Genomic DNA, 18,126 nt, shown 5'->3' with positions numbered 1-18,126 from the left:
ACAAGCAAAGCCCCATCCACAGGATCCAGGCAGTGTGCAAAACCTTGCCCCATCTGGTCTGTGGAAAAACCTCTGTCCATGGAGCCGGTCCCTGGTGCCCAAAAGGTTGGGAGCCGCTGCTGTAGCCACTATGGTGGGGTGAGGACAATAGTATCTTAAATTTGAAAGGCCTTGGGAGAGACACAGAGTGTGTTTTGCTGTATGTGTGATAGTGTAGCTGCTATGAGCCACACACATATACAGTATAGAGGCATTTGTTCTATAACAGTGATGGCTAACCTTTTCTGGACTGATTGCCCAAAGTGCATGCGTGCTGAACCCCAAAATGTAATGAGGGTGCGGCCCTGCGCATGTGTACTGCCCTCTGGGTATGTGTGCACAGCCCCCTCATGCCCCCCCACATCCGCACATGGCCCCCCGCACACAAGTCCCCCCACGCATGCGTGACAGAGATCCAAAGACCAGCTGGCTGATGGGAGGCACACATGCATGCGTGGCAGAGCTGAACTGGGGCAACAGCTTGCGTGCCCACAGAGGGCACTGCATGCCACCTGTGGCACACATGCCATAGGTTTGCCAACACGGTTCTATAACTTTGAGGTCTTGTTATCTTTAAATAATGCTTTCTCTATTGCAACAGAAAGGAAATATAATTATTTCTAAGAACCAATATCCCTGGAGAGATGCATGCAACTTGCACACAGACCTCAATTTCTTTTTTTGTTTAGCTTGCCTGTGAGCTTTGTCCTGTCTTTTCCCCTCTTCTTTAGATCTTTAGTTTAAAAAGTGTCTAGTTGTTGTGCTTGGCAAAGTTGAACTTGGTTATTTACCATTGATCTTTTTGAAGGTGATAGATACCTGTTATCTGCCAGATCTCTCCTTATCCACATTTCTTTATCTAAGGCCCTGAGAATGAGAGATTGTAAAGGCTCGATAGTTGAGCAGTTCATAGGAACCTATTGTGACTGTGCAACTTTGTGTTCCTGGAGTCCAAGGTTTTTGCTGGGTTCTTGGACTGAGTCATATAGCAGGCAGCCTGCTTCCTTTTGCTTCTGATTCCTAAAATGGACTCTCGTTAACATTTGCATGGAGTAAATGTTTTCTAGGAGTAACCCCAAATGAAGGCTTTTATTTATCTGAAAGGAAAAGGAAACATTTCACCTAGATCTGTAAATGTTGGAGAGGGGGGAGTCGCCATAGATTGGTTGAGAATTTGGAGGAGGGTATTAGGAAGATTAGGGGACGCTGTGGCTCAGCAGCTAAGATGCTGAGCTTGTCGATCAGAAAGCTTGGCAGTTTGGCGGTTTGAATCCCTAGCGCTGCGTAACGGAGTGAGCTCCCATTACTAGTCCCAGCTTTTGCTAACCTAGCCGTTCGAAAGCATGTAAAAATGCAAATAGAAAAATAGGAACCACCTTTGGTGGTAAGGTAACAGCGTTCAGTGCACCTTGGTGTTTAGTCATATTGGTCACATGACCACGGAGATGTCTTTGGACAGGGTTAGCTCTTCGGCTTTGAAACAGAGATGAGCACCAGCCCCCTAGAGTCAGGAACGATGAGCACATATGTGCAAGGGGAACCTTTACCTTTATCTTTACTTTCGGAAGAAGATGAAGATTGTGAGGTGCAGTCAGTGGCTAAAAGAAAGACAGGAGCAGCTGTGTTTGCAATTTAGCTTTTGCATTTCTCTTGCCATTCTCCACACATAGAAAGTGTGAGTTTCCAGATGAGAAACTACCTTTGGGGTAGAATTACTGTAGTAAAGAATGTAGTAAACCAGGATCCTCAAATGTTTGGTAGGACACACATACCTGCAGAAAGGGTACTGCACAGGACTTTTAAGCATCTAGAAGTGGGACTGGTTACAAGGTAAGCATCCTTTTGTTTGCAGTCCAATACAGGTAGTTCTCAATTTACAACAGTTTGTTTAGTGGCCGCTCAAAGTTACAACAGCACTGAAAAAGTGACTTACGACCATTTTTCACATTTTTTGTAGCATCCCCATGATCATGTGATCAAAATTCAGATGCTCGGCAATTGGTTCTTATTTCTGACTGTTGCTGTGTCCCAAGGTCATGTAATCATCTTTTGCAACCAAAGTCACTGGGAAAGGGAGATTCACTTAACATCCATGTTACTAACTTAACAACTGCAGTGGTTTGCTTAACAAATGGGTCAAGAAAAGTTGTAAAATGGGGCAAAACTCCCTTTTTTTTAACTCCCAAATGTTTTATTGAACAACAGAAATGTTGGGTTCAATTGTAAGTCATACATCAAGGACTACCTGTACAAAGGGATTTATCTATTTATTCTGCAAACAAAAAGAAAACACAGCTTGATATGCTAAAGATCTCTTATCAGTTTGCCACTCCACCTTCCCAAACGCACATGAAGTAGAAACTGGTGTAAATAGATCCATTTGCAGCATAGAAGCAGCCTGTGTACTCTTAACTGAGAATAAGAGTAACTAAATACTAGGTGATAAAGTAAGCATTCATATGTTTATGCTTGCTGAGCCTAGATTTCCAGTTTTTCTCTGTGAATATGCCTGTACATATCTGTACGTATGCATTTCTCTATAAGATAATAGTTTGTGCACAGCATGTATTCCGAAGGGACAGCCATAAATTCTACAAATAGGTTCCTTGTTTTATTTAATTAGCGATTTATTTTATTTTATTAGTTTAATTAGTTTATTAATTCAAATTTTTCTCCTGGCCTCACATTTGTTTGGCACCTGCCCTCTCATGTATTTGCATATATCTATGAGCACAGTTGCTCAGAAGGCTGGAAAATCTCCAGGATTGCTTTCCCAACAGACAAAGCTGAGTATCTTTAAACTGGTCTCAGCTTTCTTTGGAAACCAGCATATAAACTGCAAGATTGCTTTTTGGGCAGGATTCTACAGTGATGTATTTTGAGTGCCAAAATATGTAATAGACGGGAGAGATGACAGGACCTAAAATCCCTTGTGCAAATGTGGGTCTTTTGCTAATTCATGAGAAAAGGCAATAGAATGCATGGCAATAGACTAGAGTAAGACTGAACCAGAATAACTCTTGGATCTACTAAGGTTTCTGCCTATATCTAACTGCCTTGAAGAATCTACCAAAATGTTATAGACCACATGCATTCCATCACAGTGAAGGAGTATATTTAATTAGACAACACACTATTTCCCTTCAGCATTGAAGCTCTGTGTTAGAGTTAAAAGTGGGTCTCTTTTTGTCATGTGAAGTCTTAACTTGTCCCTGTGTGTGTATATGTGTGTATGGATCGATATATTTGTATTTGTTTTCCTTTGAGTCGGTCTTGACTCCTGTAGACTACCTAGACAAGTCCTTCAGTTTTCTTGGCAAAGTTTTCAAAAGTGGTTTGCATTTGCCTCTTTCCTAGGGATGAGAGAAAGTGACTGGCCCAAGGTCAGAGGTGATATTCAGCAGGTTCTGACCAGTTCTGGAGAACTGATAGCGGAAATTTTGAGTAGTTTGGAGAAGTGGTAAATACCACCTCTGACTGGCTCCGCCCCTGTTAGATTGGGTAATGGATAGGCACACACAGGCTTAACGGTAACAACAGCTCTTTATTAAGTACAACAAGTGAGAACAATTCAGCAAAGGTTGAGTCTGACAGCAGCCCTTTTATAGGGAGCTGTCAGACCCTTCAACCAATAGGATTAAACCTCTGTTCCCGCCGGAACAGAGGACCTTGGTGGAAACTACTGTAGTTAGAACTGATATCTAACACCCTTCCCCTCTTGGATGGAACAATCCTATTTGTAACGTAGTCACGCAGGTAGGCAGGCTTTTAGGTAGTTCTGCCTGACCTGCGCAGTTCAGTAGGAGGGGTTTCCTTGGACAGGTCGGACAGACCTGTTTGCTCTGCAGCTCTGTTTGGTGGAAGCAAACAGGCCGCGGTTGGAGCTTCTAGAACCGGTTCACTTGGAACTCGCTGCGGGCCTGCAACAAAACCAGATAAGTTTCCCGGTACCCTCAGGCTTGAGCTGGCTGTGGAAGGAGTGAGTGTTTGCTCCGTTTGGGTAGGGCTTTGGCTAACTCGTGCAGGAGTTACCTCTAGTTGTCTAAGAGTGGAGTTGGAGAGGTGGCCACGGAGTTGGTCAATATGCCTTCTCCAATTCCTACCGTCCTTGAGCTCTAAGAGGTAAGAGCGAGGGCCGGTGATGCCTATCACTGTGGCAGGAATCCGCAGAGTTCCCCCGGCATAGTTGTGGGCTTACCCTGAATTCCCTACGCTAAATGTCCGAATCTTGCTTGTGGAGTCTGGGGGCGATGAGGCAGAATAATTGGGATGAAACCGGTCTAAGTGGGACCTTAGCCAGCGACCCATGAGAAGCTCAGAGGGGCTTCTCCCTGTAGTGGCACTGGGTGTGATGTGCTGAATTAGCAAATAGTGATCAACCCGTGTTTCGCCGGAACAGAGGACCTTGGTGGAAAGCACTGTAGTTAGAACTGATATCTAACAGCCCCTATCTACTCTCTACCTCCTGAGTCCCAGCTGATCAGGAGAAAATGGGGATTTTGCAGTAACCTTCCCCTTGAGTGGGGAGGGAATGCAGATTTTACAGTATCCTTCCCCTGCCATGCCCACCAAGCCATGCTACACCCACAAAGCCACGCCCATAGAACCGGTAGTAAAAAATTTGAATTCCACCATTGCCCAAGGTCACCTTTGTTCCTAAGGTGAAACTAGAACTCATGGTCTCCCAGTTTCTAGCTTGGTTTCTTTAACCACTATACCAGTGTGGCCAGGGACGTGCAGTCACTAGAGGCAAGGGAGGCGGAGCCTCACCAGTCTCCTCAGGAAAAAGAAAGAAATTTAAATATTTTTTTTAAAATAATTAAAGCCAAGATAGTTGCTACCAGATTCCAGGTCACAGTGGCTTGGTGTCTGCTTAGTGTTAACCAAAGCAGGAGGCGAGAGAACTCGGGGCCTCCTTTCCATGAGGAATTTTTCACCTTCTAAAAGTTAAGAAAGAGTTAAAAGGCAAAAAAGTTCAGATGGAAAAGAGGCACTAATTCTCCCACCTCCTGATCTGGAAGCAGCGAATCATGTCTTCTTGAGCACGCTTACGTTGGGCGGGCTATTTCGGAGGGTGTGCTTCAGAGGAGAGATGAGTGGGGGAGAAGGAGGAGGCTGGCTCTTTGCTGCAGACCTGGGCGCTTGGCGGCTCCCACGATGCAAAGTGTCCTGCCGCTGCTGCCCGCCCGCTGCCCCAGTCTGCTTCTCCACGCTTCGCCGCTGGAAGTCCCGGATCGCCTCTGGGGGAAGGCTGGGTGAGAAGTGGAGCGAAGCTTCTCCGCGGCCTCCCAGTGCTGCACAGAGGCTCTCACAGGAGTGCGTGCCACCGGCCGGTGGCCCGGAGCGGCCCTGGGCCACTGGCCGCTGGCACGCGCTCCTGCAAGAGCCTCTGCGTAGCGCCGGGAGGCCGCGGAGAAGCTCCGCTCCGCTTCTCACCCAGCCTTCCCCCAGAGGCGATCCAGGACTTCCAGTGGTGGAACTTGGAGAAGCAGCGGCCGCAGGCCGGGGCAGCGGGTGGGTGGCGGCATCGGGGGCGGTGGGGCAGTTTGCATCGCGGGAGCTGCCAAGCGCCTTTGCTGCAGACCCAGGCGCTTGGCTGCTCCCACGATGCAAATCCCCCCCCATCGAGGCCGACCGCTGCCCTGCTGAGCTGCTTCGCAAAAGGATGCCCAGCTGAGCCTCACCAGGTATAAACTTCACCGCACGTCACTGAGTGTGGCTTGCTTAACTTGCCTTATGTTCCCTAAAGTAAAGATGTCATTTCTTACATATTCTTTGGGGAAAGTGATTTTTAAAGCATGTTTGTTATTTTCCATGTGTGAGAGAAACTGTTTTCAATACATTTTATCATACTCATGTTAGATTAATATGTTACATTTGCTTTCTGCAGAAAATATGTTGTTTCCTGCAAATATAATGAAGTACCTTTATCTGTGCCTTGGGACCAGAGTAACAAGGTAAGCTTCCATCTGCCTCTCTGACCTGCCAATTGATTCTGTTTACTTTATTTTTAAAAATTTTAGACTCTGGGATTCCCTTCCATTCCTTTCAAACACCACAGTCCTCCAGATCTCTTCTTCTCCCTTTGTAGCCTCAACTTCAAATTATTATGGGTATTTTGCTGCTTAGCCTCTTTTATATGCAGCAGCTGATGGGACTTGGAGCTGACAGGATGACATCTCCAAAACACTCTTTAAACAGTATGTTTTTAGTGGGGGGGATCTCAAGATAAGTCTTGCACTGTTCTTGACAAAATTTCCAAGTCCAGCAGTATGAACTCCGTAGAACAGTTCTCTGGCACAAAGGCCCTAAAATTGTTATTTATCAACCAAGATAGAGCGCCTTATCTGCTATCTCGGAAATGACACTACACAGTATCCAGAATGCAAAATATCTGGAACATCTCTTCAAGCAAAGCTTTGTTCATATGTCTGAAAAACCAAACATTCAGTAGTAAAGAGCTTACTTATTTCCCGCTGGTTTATCATCGCAGAGATAATTTTAGTTTTACACCCTGGTTTTAGAAACTTAGAACACTGACAAGTTCCACTGATGTCATCTGGGATTTTTAGAACCGCAAAAATCCCCACTAACCCCAGGCTGCAACTATTCCAAAAAATGCAGTCATATCTTACTTCTATAGCCCTTGACAGGCATTTAGTGCTTTCATTAAGCTGCACAGTAAGCCTGTGGTCCACTGATTTCATACAGGTCAAAGCACTGATGAGGGGAAGACATCGGAAAAGGTGATAGCATTGTTCAATATATTGGGAGGGAAATGCAGAAGACGACTCAACGTTCATTGTCCTTTTTTAAAATGTATACCCAATGCAGGTTTATCTGAGTTATAACAACGTTACTGCACTGAAGACTTTGGTAGCTAAAGCCAACTGGGTACTTGCATCTGAAAGAGACAAGGTAACTAACTCATCTTCAAGCAGCTCTGTTGAGCCCGAGTGGCACAATTTATGATTAAGTCTTCAAGTTCTCACAGCCTCTCTAAGTAGCAATTCCCCTGCACAGAATATCATCATGGATCACTTTTCCCCAACTGGGTTTCTTCCATTTTTCCATTACATCCAACTAAGTTCTCCATTTTGGTTGTACGGTTAGTCTTCGATTTACAACAATTCATTTAGTGACTGTTCAATGTTAGAATGGCACTGAAAAAGGTGTCTTGTGATTGTTTTTCACGCTTACAACCAATGTAGCATTGCTATGGCCATGTGATCAGAATTTAGACACTTGGCAACTGACTCATATTTATGATGGTTGCAATGTCCTGGGGTCATGTGATCACCTTTTGCAACCTTCTGACAAGCAAAGTCAGCGAGGAAGTCAAATTCATTTAGCAAACATGTAATTAACTTCACTTTGTAGTGATTTACTTAACAACTATTGCAAGAAAGGTTGTGAAATGTGGCAAAACTCACACAACAAATGTCTTGCAACAGAAATTTTGGACGCAGGTGTGATTGTAAGTCTAGGACTGTCTGTATTTCTGGAGATTGGAGAGATCAGGCTGAGGAACATTGTCCATCTTTAAGAAAAGGCAGTCTGATCCCTCTAGATGAGGGATCCCCAATCTCTGGGCTGTTTGAAATTGTGCCATGCGAGTAGCCATTCAGTGTCCATGCACACACGCACTCAGCTTAATTTGCACAAGGAGGCGGTGGTGAGGCCACTCCTTAAGAAGCCTTCCCTGGACCCAGTTTCCTTAGCCAACTATCGTCCGGTCTCCAACCTTCGCTTGTAGCGAAGGTTGTCGAGAGAGTGGTAGCACATCAGCTTCCCCAGTACCTGGATGAAGCTGCCTACCTGGATCCATTTCAGTCGGGTTTCAGGCCCGGGTACAGCACGGAGACGGCATTGATTGTGTTGCTTGATGATCTCTGGCGGGCCCGGGACAGGGGTTGCTCCTCTGTCCTGTCCTATTAGACCTCTCAGCGGCTTTTGATACCATCGACCATGGTATCCTACTGCGACGATTCGGTGGGTTGGGAGTGGGGGGCACCATTTTACGGTGGTTCTCCTCCTACCTGTCGGATCGGTGACAGTTCATGTTGATTAGAGGACAGGGATCGACCCCGAGGTGCGTCACTTGCGGGGTGCCCCAGGGGTCGGTTCTCTCACCCCTCCTGTTCAACATATATATGAAACCGCTGGGCGAGATCATCCATGGTTTTGGGCTATGGTATCATCAATATGCTGATGATACCCAACTTTTCATCTCTACCCCAAACCACCCAAACGATGCCCTTGACGTGATGTCCCTATGCCTGGAGGCTGTGCAGATCTGGATGGGGAGGAACAGGCTCAAGCTCAATCCCTCCAAGACTGAGTGGCTGTGGTTTCTGTCTTCCCAATTTGTGCATCTTGTTCCATCTTTGATGATAGGGGGAGAAATTTTATCCCCCTCAGAGAGGGCCCGGAATCTGGGAGTCCTCCTGGATATGTGGCTTAGTTTAGAACACCTGACGGCCGTGACCAGGTTCTAGGTTCGCCTGGTACGTCAGTTGTGCCCCTTCCTGGATCAGGATGTTCTGTGCACAGTCACTCATGCCCTCGTCCTTTCTCGCCTGGACTACTGCAACACTCTCTACATGGGGCTGCCCTTGAAGAGCACCCGGAGGCTTCAGCTGGTCCATAATGTAGCTGCGCGGGTTATCATGGGGGTACCTAGGTCCTCCCATGTTACACCCCTTTTAGGCGGCCTATACTGGTTGCTGGTTGTTTTTCAGGTGTGATTCAAGGTACTAATTATGACCTTTAAAGCGCTCCATGGCTTAGGCCCAGGGTACCTGCGAGACCACCTACTGCCACCAGTAGCCTCCCACCGTCCAGTGCAATCCCACATAGTTGGCCTCTTCAGGGTGCCATCGGCCAGACAGTGTCGGCTATCGACCCCCCAGGGGGAGAGCCTTCTCTGTGGGAGCACCTTCCCTCTGGAATGAGCTGCCCCCGGAGCTTTGCATAATCCCCGACCTCCGGTCTTTCTGATGCACCCTAAAAAGTTGGCTTTTCCAGCAAACCGGCCTGGCCTTTACAGAATAAAATAAATGATTAGTTTAATAATTTTAATCTAATTTTTAAAATTTTATTGTTAATATTAATTGGTTTTTGTTTTGGATACTTTATTTAATTTCCTTTTTAACTTTTGTAATGTGTTTTTTTTATGTTGTACGCTGCCCTGAGTCCTTTGGGAGAAGGGCAGCATATAAATCCAATAAACAAACAAACAAACAAACAAACAATGCATAGGGACTGTTTTAATGGCAGAAGAGGACCTAGAAAATCTTTATTTATTTTTTTAGTTAAACTGGTTTGACCTCTCCTTTGACATTGTTCCCTATCTTAGTTGTATAACACTTCTCTGCCAAGTGGCAGATGGGTGGATCGCACTTCAGCACAGCTATATCGAAAAGTCAGAGGTGGGTTCCTACCAGTTCGCACCAGTTCGGTAGAACCGGTTCGTCAAATCTACCGAACCGGTTAGAAGAGGTTCCACCAGTGGACCCGGAAAGCAGGCCACACCTACAGAAGAGGTTCCAAAATTTTTTGAAACCCATCACTGACACACACACACACACACACACACAGAGAGAGAGAGAGAGAGAGAAAGAGAAAGAGAAAGAGAAAGAGAAAGGAAGGAAGGAAGGAAGGAAGGAAGGAAGGAAGGAAGGAAGAAAGAAAGAAAGAAAGAAAGAAAGAAAGAAAGAAAGAAAGAAAGAAAGAAAGAAAGAAAGAAAGAAAGAAAGAAAGAAAGAAAGAAAGAAAGAAAGAAAGAAAGAAAAAAAGAAAGAAAAAGTGAGAGAGAGATGAAAGAAAAAAAGGAAAAAGGGACAGAGAGACAAAAAGAAGGAAGGGGAGAGAGAGAGAGAGAGAGAGAGAGAGAACACATGGCCGGCAAGCCACTCCCACCAGGTCACATGGCCGGCAAGCCACTCCCACAAAGGAGGCCACACCCACAGAGTAGGTTCGAAAAAATGTTGAAACCCACCACTGCGAAAAGTCCTCAAATGAACCATCCTTTCCAAAGAGACAAGAACATCTTTGTCTCTAAAAGATCCTGAGTGATCCTTGCATGTGTAAGTTGCAGCAGGGTATTTATAGCCAGTCCTCTTTCCATTATTAAAAAAATCAAATTCATGTTGAGTAGTAGTGGTGTCCTTAACAATAGAAATCATTAATTTTTAATAAGGTGGAGAAAAATCGGCTACATATTTCTAGCAGTAGCCGCTAACATTTCCACTTCAGGGCTGGTTTCAGGCAATGATACAAATCACTGTGTCTGTATATTCTGATTTAAATAGTGATAGAGAAAAAAGGACAAGTGATGGTGGATGGAGGTGATATTATGGAAGTGCCCTGATAGCAACTGTTTGGACAGTAGTGCTTTAATGCTGACTGTTCAAACTACGGTGGGACCTCGGGTCACAACCACAATTTGTTTCACAACCTTGGTTGCAACCTGATTTAGTCGTGACCTGAATCTAATTTTCCCATTGAATTGTATGTAAATACAATCAATCCATTCCAGACCCCTAAGATTTATATATAACTTTTCTTTAAAAAAAGATTTTTAAGCACAAATATAGTTAATTATCCCATAGAACTCATAGTGTAATAGTAAAATGTAAAATCCTTTAATAGCACTGATAGCTCCTCCTGCCTTCCTCTTGGCCGTCTTAGGGGCTCGGCTCTCCCACAACCTGGGCGGGACAGCTTGGCCTGGCCTGGCTGGCTGGCTTCTGCAGCGCTCCTCCTGCCTTCCTCTCTGCAAGGAAGCCCAGGCGAGAAGAAGCAGCCCAACATACGCCCTCCTTCCATGCTCCAAAGCCGAGCGCCAGGGCCTTTCTGTCTAAAGAAAGGGAGCTGCTGCTCTCTGCAGCTCCCAGAGGACTGAGAGGAAGGGAGGCAGGGGGAGATCCTGGCTTCCAAGCTGCCAGAATTCCCAACTGCAGAGCTTCCTTGGCTTTGTCCCCAACTCTCGCCAGGTGCACAAAACAACAATAACAAAAAAGTTGCGATCGAGGCTTCTGCGACATGACAAGGGTCTCTCAGGGAGGTAGGAGAGGGAGAGAGAGGCTGCCCTGGCTGGGGAGAAAGTTAATCTTACAAAATAAGGTAGAAGCCAGCGAGAACAAGATTAAAGGGTAACTTTAACATATGGAATGGCAAACAAGTTTGTTCAGCAGATCAGGACTTTGTGGGGCGGAAGGGGAAATCAGCTGCAGCCGTGTTTAATCGCCATCCGAGTATGTGTTCATGATCAGAGTCAAAAAAATTGTGAATTTTTGGTCAGAACCCGATTTGGTTGTGGTCTGAGCCATTCGTGATCCGAGGTCCCACTGTAGTTCTTTAAGGCTGTGATGTAGTGACACAGTGGTTACAATGCAGTATTGCAGGATAATTCTGCCCATAGCCAGGAGTTCAATCCTGACCAGCTCAAGGTTTGACTCAGCCAGCCATCCTTCTGAGATTGGTAAAATTAGGATTCAGTTTGTTGCGGACAATATGCTGACACTGTAAACCACTTAGAGAGGGCTGTAAAGCACTGTGAAGCAATGACTAAGTTATTGCTATTAAATAATCATCATGGCATTATATAGCTGTTGAGGATATTCTAATGTTTCTCAAATGTTCTTCCTCTGATGAATCTTATCCTGGTGAGATGAATTCCTTAGAGGGGACATTATTTGAGAAGTAATGCTGGTCCTCATTGAATTCAGATAATGCTTTTGTTTTGTCACTTATTTTATCCATTTCATGGATAATAAAAAGAATGCATGTTTTCACACTCATGATAAACTCTGTGGTAACATGTTGAACTTGATAATTTTAAGTTTAGGATGTACATTCTGGAAGAGGACAAGTTTCTCTCTGTCCGAATTGAGATGACCATCTTCTGTAATGTAAAGCAAGCTTTTTTGTTGCTGTCCGATCTACGGAACAGACACGAGTGGGATAGACATTGTTTGTAAGTATTTCGAAAAATCTTTCTTATTTTTGTTAATTGGAGATTGTGACTTCATTTTTTTAATTTTGGAAATTTCTGCAAAGATGCATAGCAGTAACAAAAATCTTAGTTTTTCATAATCCCAGATATTACTTCTTATCCATCTGATCTGTCATATTACCTATTTCCTTAGGTTTTTATGACTATAACTGTTGTTTGTAGCTCCTGATTTATGTTGATTGCTTTTATTTAGTATCCTGTTATGATGTATGTTGATTGTTTATTTCCTATGAATGTCACTGAATACTGTATCTTATGATTTATGATTATTATATTTTATGATTATGATCATAATTTATCCCTTGTTGCTTTTATGTACACTGAGAGCCTATGCACCAGAGACAATTTTCTTGTGTCTGTCCAATCACACTTGGCCAAAAAAGAATTCCACAGTAGTTCTATTTTTATTTTTTTTGTGCATTTGGCAGAATCCTAAAATAGGTCACATCGAATTGACTTTATTCATACAACACACTAAATTAAGCCAATTACAAAACTACTGTTTCCATCTATACAACTTGTCAAGTTTGTTTAGCTGAAATATTGGTTTATTGTGAGTGGGCATGTTGTGTGAACACATTTAATTAATTTCTGGTTTAATGTTTTATACCAGCCCCAAAATGGGATAATTCCGGATGCAGATCTAAGTTGATGATTATTGTACCAGTAATTCTAAAACAGAGATGGGCAACTTTCTCTCCCTTTTGGGTGAGACTTTTTGTCTTTAGAAGGCAAGAATAAAAATTATTGCTTTTCTCCTAGTGATGGTTACAGCTTAATTAACATCAATATTTTTCAACCTTCAAAGGAATAAAAAGTAGAAATGTTGTAGCTGGAGTTAATATGTATATTTGCATTTCATGTCTGCATTCTTTTTGCAGGAGCTGTGAACTTGTCCAGCAAGTTGACAAAGATGACATGATTTATCATGTAATCAGTCATACTGAGAGTGAGGAAAAGAAGCCTCTGGACTTTGTTGTCCTGGTATCACAAAGAAAACCTTGCAGCCCTGGGTATGTCAGTTAGGCATGCCTCAAAAGTCCTTTTTTCATGACATTCTTTTAAATGAATTTGGACTCAAGCTTTCAGAATTTGCAATTGGATATTGTTCCAAATTCATTTGGGGACACCAGATTGGGAAGGTTGGGGTTACCTTTGGCTTCAATATTGTATACATCAAAGTCTATTGATCAGCTCCAGGCTGATTTAAATTTTTAAAAATCAATGGAGAATCAGTTTGATTCATGGACACTGCAGTTTGAAAGGTTCCTTTTATTTTTATGAATAGGAAAACAAAGATGGCTGCTCATGTGCAAAATTCCATCCAAATTTGATTCTGTTCAAATATTGTTAAATCAAATTGATTCAATATTTGATTCAATTCTGAGATTCAGTTGAATTGTCATGTATTCTCCAAATCAAAGTTTTGTGCCCGCATATCTCTAGAGGTTATGCTAGTTCTTAACTGAAATTTTAATATCTGCTGGAAACCCCCCCCCCCTTTTTTTAAGTGAAAGGGTTCTAGAGTACTTGATAAGTGGAATAAGGATGCATTGATTGTCCTTGCTTGTTCTGATCACATTTTCTTTTCTTCTTTTCCTTCCAGAGATCCATATGTTTTAGCATTCAGATCAGTCACATTGTCATCACACCCTGCAAAGCCACAGTATACCCGAGGGGAGACTTTATGTTCTGGCTTCTGTTTTTGGGAGGAAACAGCTGAACTTACCAAGGTGAGCATTTGCCTTAGAAGCAGACAACAGTAGCATCCTGAAATTGTTCATACTTGCAAAAGAGTTCCCTTTCACATTCCCACTGGGTCCAAGTCTGCCTTTCTACAGCATCAAATTCACACCAACTACAGTTACTGCTAGCCTCCAAACTATTATTTGGAAATCATAACTTTTTATTATTTATAGTATGGTTGCAATGTATATAGATCCTGAAATGTTGGTGAGGAGTGGATGGAGGCTTTGAGCCAACAAATCTCTGAACTCATGTCTCAGCTCTGGATCGCAAATTGTGTACGGATTTCAGTTCAATTCCCTAGCATATTCTTCACAGAATGAACTCCCTTAAATAATGAACTGCTTTGGGATTTCCTTTCTATTCATGAATTTTACCTGTTTTTATTTTTATTCTTCTGTTACACAGTATAGGATTGATGGACATTATAGTCCTTCCGTCTTTGTTTTAATAAGGAAAATATCTGTGCAGATTCCATGACACTTTCTGAGCACTCTTAATGGGATGAATTCTTAATATGGACACTGCTAGGATCTATTGTTTTTAAAAGTAATTTGCATGGTACTAGTTAATGTTTTTCTCTGTAAGCTATGTAGAAAATATATAATGTCGATAAATCAGCCTTTGTTTGTATGGGTATATGTCATTGCAAGTTATGCATGAGCAGCATGCAGCTTTACAAATATTTTCAACTAACAATAATGACTATTAGTAAGCTGTAATGATACTGTTAGGGAGGCGGTGGCTCGGTGGCTAAGACACTGAGCTTGTCGATCAGGAATGTTGGCAGTTTGGTGATTCGAATCCCTAGCACCACGTAACGGAGTGAGCTCCCGGTACTTGTCTCAGCTTCTGCCAACCTAGCAGTTCGAACGCATGCAAAAAATGCAAGTAGAAAAATAGGGATCACCTTTGGTGGGAAGGTAGCAGTGTTCCATGTGCCTTTGGCATTTAGTCATGCCGGCCACAGACGGAGACATCTTTGGACAGTGCTGGCTCTTCCGCTTTGAAATGGAGATGAGCACTGCCCCCTAGAGTCAGGAACGACTAACACATATGTGCGAGGGGAACCTTTACCTAATGACACTGTTAAGGATTAGATAAACCAACAACAAATTATGATTGTTTTAAACATGCCATGATTTATTCTTTGTCTCATGTTGATATTGCATCCAATCAAAAACATTTCAGCCTCATTATGGGCACCCACTATGAAATCCTTAATTGTAAGAGTTAATTTATAAATTTAGGATATATAGTTAATTGATTAAAATCTGTGTTTCACACATAGCAGGATGCTTACATGATTTGTTTTTTTATCACTACCACTTTGCCAATATAATGGCTCACTCTTGAGCTAAGCTATATGTTTGCAATTTCCAGAGACAGCTAAGCATGTTCTTCTGTTTAAGCCTGAAAACGAATCTTCTGGCATTCCATTTGATGCTTATGTTGAAAGAGAAAATTAATGTTTATTGGGGGGGGGGGGTTCCCAAAGAATTGGCTGATAAACTTTGTTTGTTTCTAGGTGTCATACTATCATCAAGCCACATCAGGTCTGCTCTCCTATATCACAACGAATGTAGCTGGCCTGTCTTCAAGTTTCTATCGCACATTTCAAGACTGTGACCAATTTCTTCAGAACAACAAAGACAAAGTCTCAGTTGGGCTTCTGAATCTTTAGCTGCACAATCCTTCCTCCGTCTTTTTAAAAAACTGTCCCATAATGAACTTTGTTGTAAATACTATCAGAAATTATTCCATTGGGTATGTGAAGAACAGAGGAGAATTGAAAAAAGATCTGTTCAGATGCATCAATTTATATAACTAGTCTTAGGAGGAGAAAATCCATTTATGGTGGCTTCTGAGCTGAATTAGAATTTTCTATCCAGGTCAAGTAATCTTTAGTAATCAGGGTACAAATGAGCAAAATAGGAAGATTCTTCCAGGATTTTGCAAGTCTTTATTTGCCTCCGCATTGGCTTCTGTTGAAGTCCTATATTTATGATGGTCAGAAAAATCTGAAGAAGAATAGAACTTCAAACTTGATACTTTTTGGTGAGGGTCTTCTGTCACCATTTTTGCCTTGTTCAGGATATTAGGAATTGAAGCACAGATTGCAATTTTGTATTAAATTCAGCTTAAGCAAGCTGTAAAAGTGAAATGTATTTTAAAGTGCCTTTTAATCAAGGGAATAAGATTCGAAATAATGAAAAGTCATAGGAAGAATTTTGTAATAGGAGAATCTGCAACATAGCACTGGGGATGGTGGTGGGTTATCGTATGATGAAATATGTATGAAACTACAAAGCACATTGTACAGCAAATTACCAAAATGTCACATGTAAACAATTTTTTTAACAATTCTCCTGAATGTTAGGAAATTACTGGTATGTTTTATGAAGATTTGATTCTTTTGTCACCAAGGAATTATTCCTGTATGAAAATGTCTTTCGGATTTATCTTTGGCATTTTGGAAGAAATTTTCTTCTTTGATAAGAGAGTACTTCATTATCTATTTTGGTAGAAGGTTCTTTTCCCCTAAGATTTTGCACAAACTTTATCATGCCAAGTGTCCCAAGCTTTTTTAATGGCTTCTACTGCTGTGGAAGGTTATTGAAATCAATGACAATAAAAGTTATGTGAAAGGAAAAAGAATCTTGTATCTCCAATTTTTGTTCTGGAAAATGTAGCAAGTATTCATATGTTCCCTTTCTTAGTATAAATCAGTGTTTTTCAACCTTGGGAACGTTAAGATGCATGGACTTCAACTCTCAGAATTTACCAGCCAATTATAAGATGCATGGATTTCAACTCCCAGAATTCTCCAGCCAGCATTTAAAGTTCCCAGATTAAGAAACACTGAAATAAATATAGATTAATCAGAAAGGGACAATGGACCTTGACTTTCTAGCCTGTCAAAGTCCAACAACCTCTCAAGAGTGTAAGTTATATTCATGAACATATTCTTGGATTCTGGTCCCATTAACAGTGGTACATCAATAAAGGTAGCTAATAATTTTGATAAGGTCATACCTATTACTAGAATACATTCCAGTGGAAAATCTTTTGGGCTGGATCTATGATGTTCATATAACCTATTGATTTAGCTCTAGTATTAAACTAGAGGTTACAATATAGGTTGTTTTTACTTAGTATTAAGGCTCAACATCATGTGCAAATCCCACCACTATGGTTTGCTAAATTACTGTTTGTTTTTATTTATGAACAACAGCCAGAATGGATGAGTATTAAGAGTGAATTCTGGCTCCTTTGCCAACATTTCTTTTGCTAAGCTATGTATTCCATGTATCAAGTTTTTATTTTCATAGTTTCAAGAAAACAGATTGACAGTTTGAAGACTCAGTCTGAAAGCATAAATTGGTAAATAAAAACTACTGAAGACTACATTCAGGTTAAGTTGTAATAAGTATCAATCAAGAGATCAAAACCAACAATTAGTGTCCATATAAGTCAGGAAGCTAAATGGCTAAACCTATTCCTAATTTTCTTTCTTTATATAATTAATTCTAAGTGGGCCAACAAGAGAGAAAGGAATTTAAGGCAGGGTTGTCAAACTCCCAGCCTACGGGCCCGATGCGTCACGTGCCGGCCATACCCACACCCAGTTTAGTGAAGGGGGAGAATGTCCCGATGCATCACGTGACACTGCCATGACAACATGAGTTTGACACCCATGATTGAAGCTAGCCTAATCTTACAAAGTGAATGCATGTAAAGGAATGAAAGTTTAATTTTAAAAGAAAGGACTTAAATGTATGTAAGAAGTATAAAATTGTATCATCTATGTGGCTGGGAGCATGTATGAAAGTAGGAATCCACCAGTGTTGGGTTCCTGCCAGTTCTAACCTCTCCTATAGAATAGGTTCCACAAATCTACAGTGCCGTTTAGAACTGGTTCCAGCTCCCTCCCTCCCCCCGCCCGTCCGCACATCATCAAGATGAAGAGTGAGAGGAGGAATTCTGGGAGTTGAAGTCCACAAGTCTTAAAGCTTGTCAAGTTTGAACACCCCTGGGGTTTTTTTTCTAAAGGGTTAGGGGTGCGAGGGTCTTGTAACTTGACAGCTTTATGACATGCCTGCTTCAAATGCCAGAGTTCTTGAGCCAACATGACTGGAGGAGGAATTCTGGGAGTTGAAGTCCATAAGTCTTAAAGCTGTCTTGCAACTTGACAGCTTTAAGACTTGCGTGCTTCAAATGCCAGAGTTTCTGAGCCAACATTTTGGTTGCTAAGCAAGAACGTTGTTAAGTGAGTTTCACCACATTTTACAAGTTGGTAACACCCACCCAGTCACATGGTC

General features: G+C 42.3%; 1 protein-coding gene across 6 annotated transcripts in view; it reads left to right on the top strand.

Annotated features, from left to right (window-relative positions):
* ACOT11 (acyl-CoA thioesterase 11) overlaps positions 1 to 16,462 on the top strand; it is a 143,742-nt gene extending 127,280 nt beyond the window's left edge. For all 6 annotated transcript variants that reach the window (XM_087719626.1, XM_014058732.2, XM_087719629.1 and 3 more), the window contains 6 exons: positions 5,930 to 5,996; positions 6,874 to 6,957; positions 11,886 to 12,019; positions 12,940 to 13,071; positions 13,665 to 13,791; positions 15,333 to 16,462. In XM_087719626.1, the coding sequence (XP_087575752.1) occupies positions 5,930 to 5,996; positions 6,874 to 6,957; positions 11,886 to 12,019; positions 12,940 to 13,071; positions 13,665 to 13,791; positions 15,333 to 15,488 (700 nt within the window). In that variant the 3' untranslated portion in view covers positions 15,489 to 16,462. The remainder of the gene's footprint in view (positions 1 to 5,929; positions 5,997 to 6,873; positions 6,958 to 11,885; positions 12,020 to 12,939; positions 13,072 to 13,664; positions 13,792 to 15,332) is intronic.
* The last annotated feature ends 1,664 nt before the right edge of the window (positions 16,463 to 18,126 follow it).

The sequence above is a fragment of the Thamnophis sirtalis genome, unplaced genomic scaffold, assembly GCF_051295495.1.
Source record: "Thamnophis sirtalis isolate CommonGarterSnake01/CBP01778 unplaced genomic scaffold, rThaSir2_p1.2 scaffold_7, whole genome shotgun sequence".
Taxonomy (NCBI): Eukaryota; Metazoa; Chordata; class Lepidosauria; order Squamata; family Natricidae; genus Thamnophis; species Thamnophis sirtalis.
Note: the sequence above shows the minus strand (reverse complement) of the source record. Positions and strands in the feature narration are given on the sequence as shown.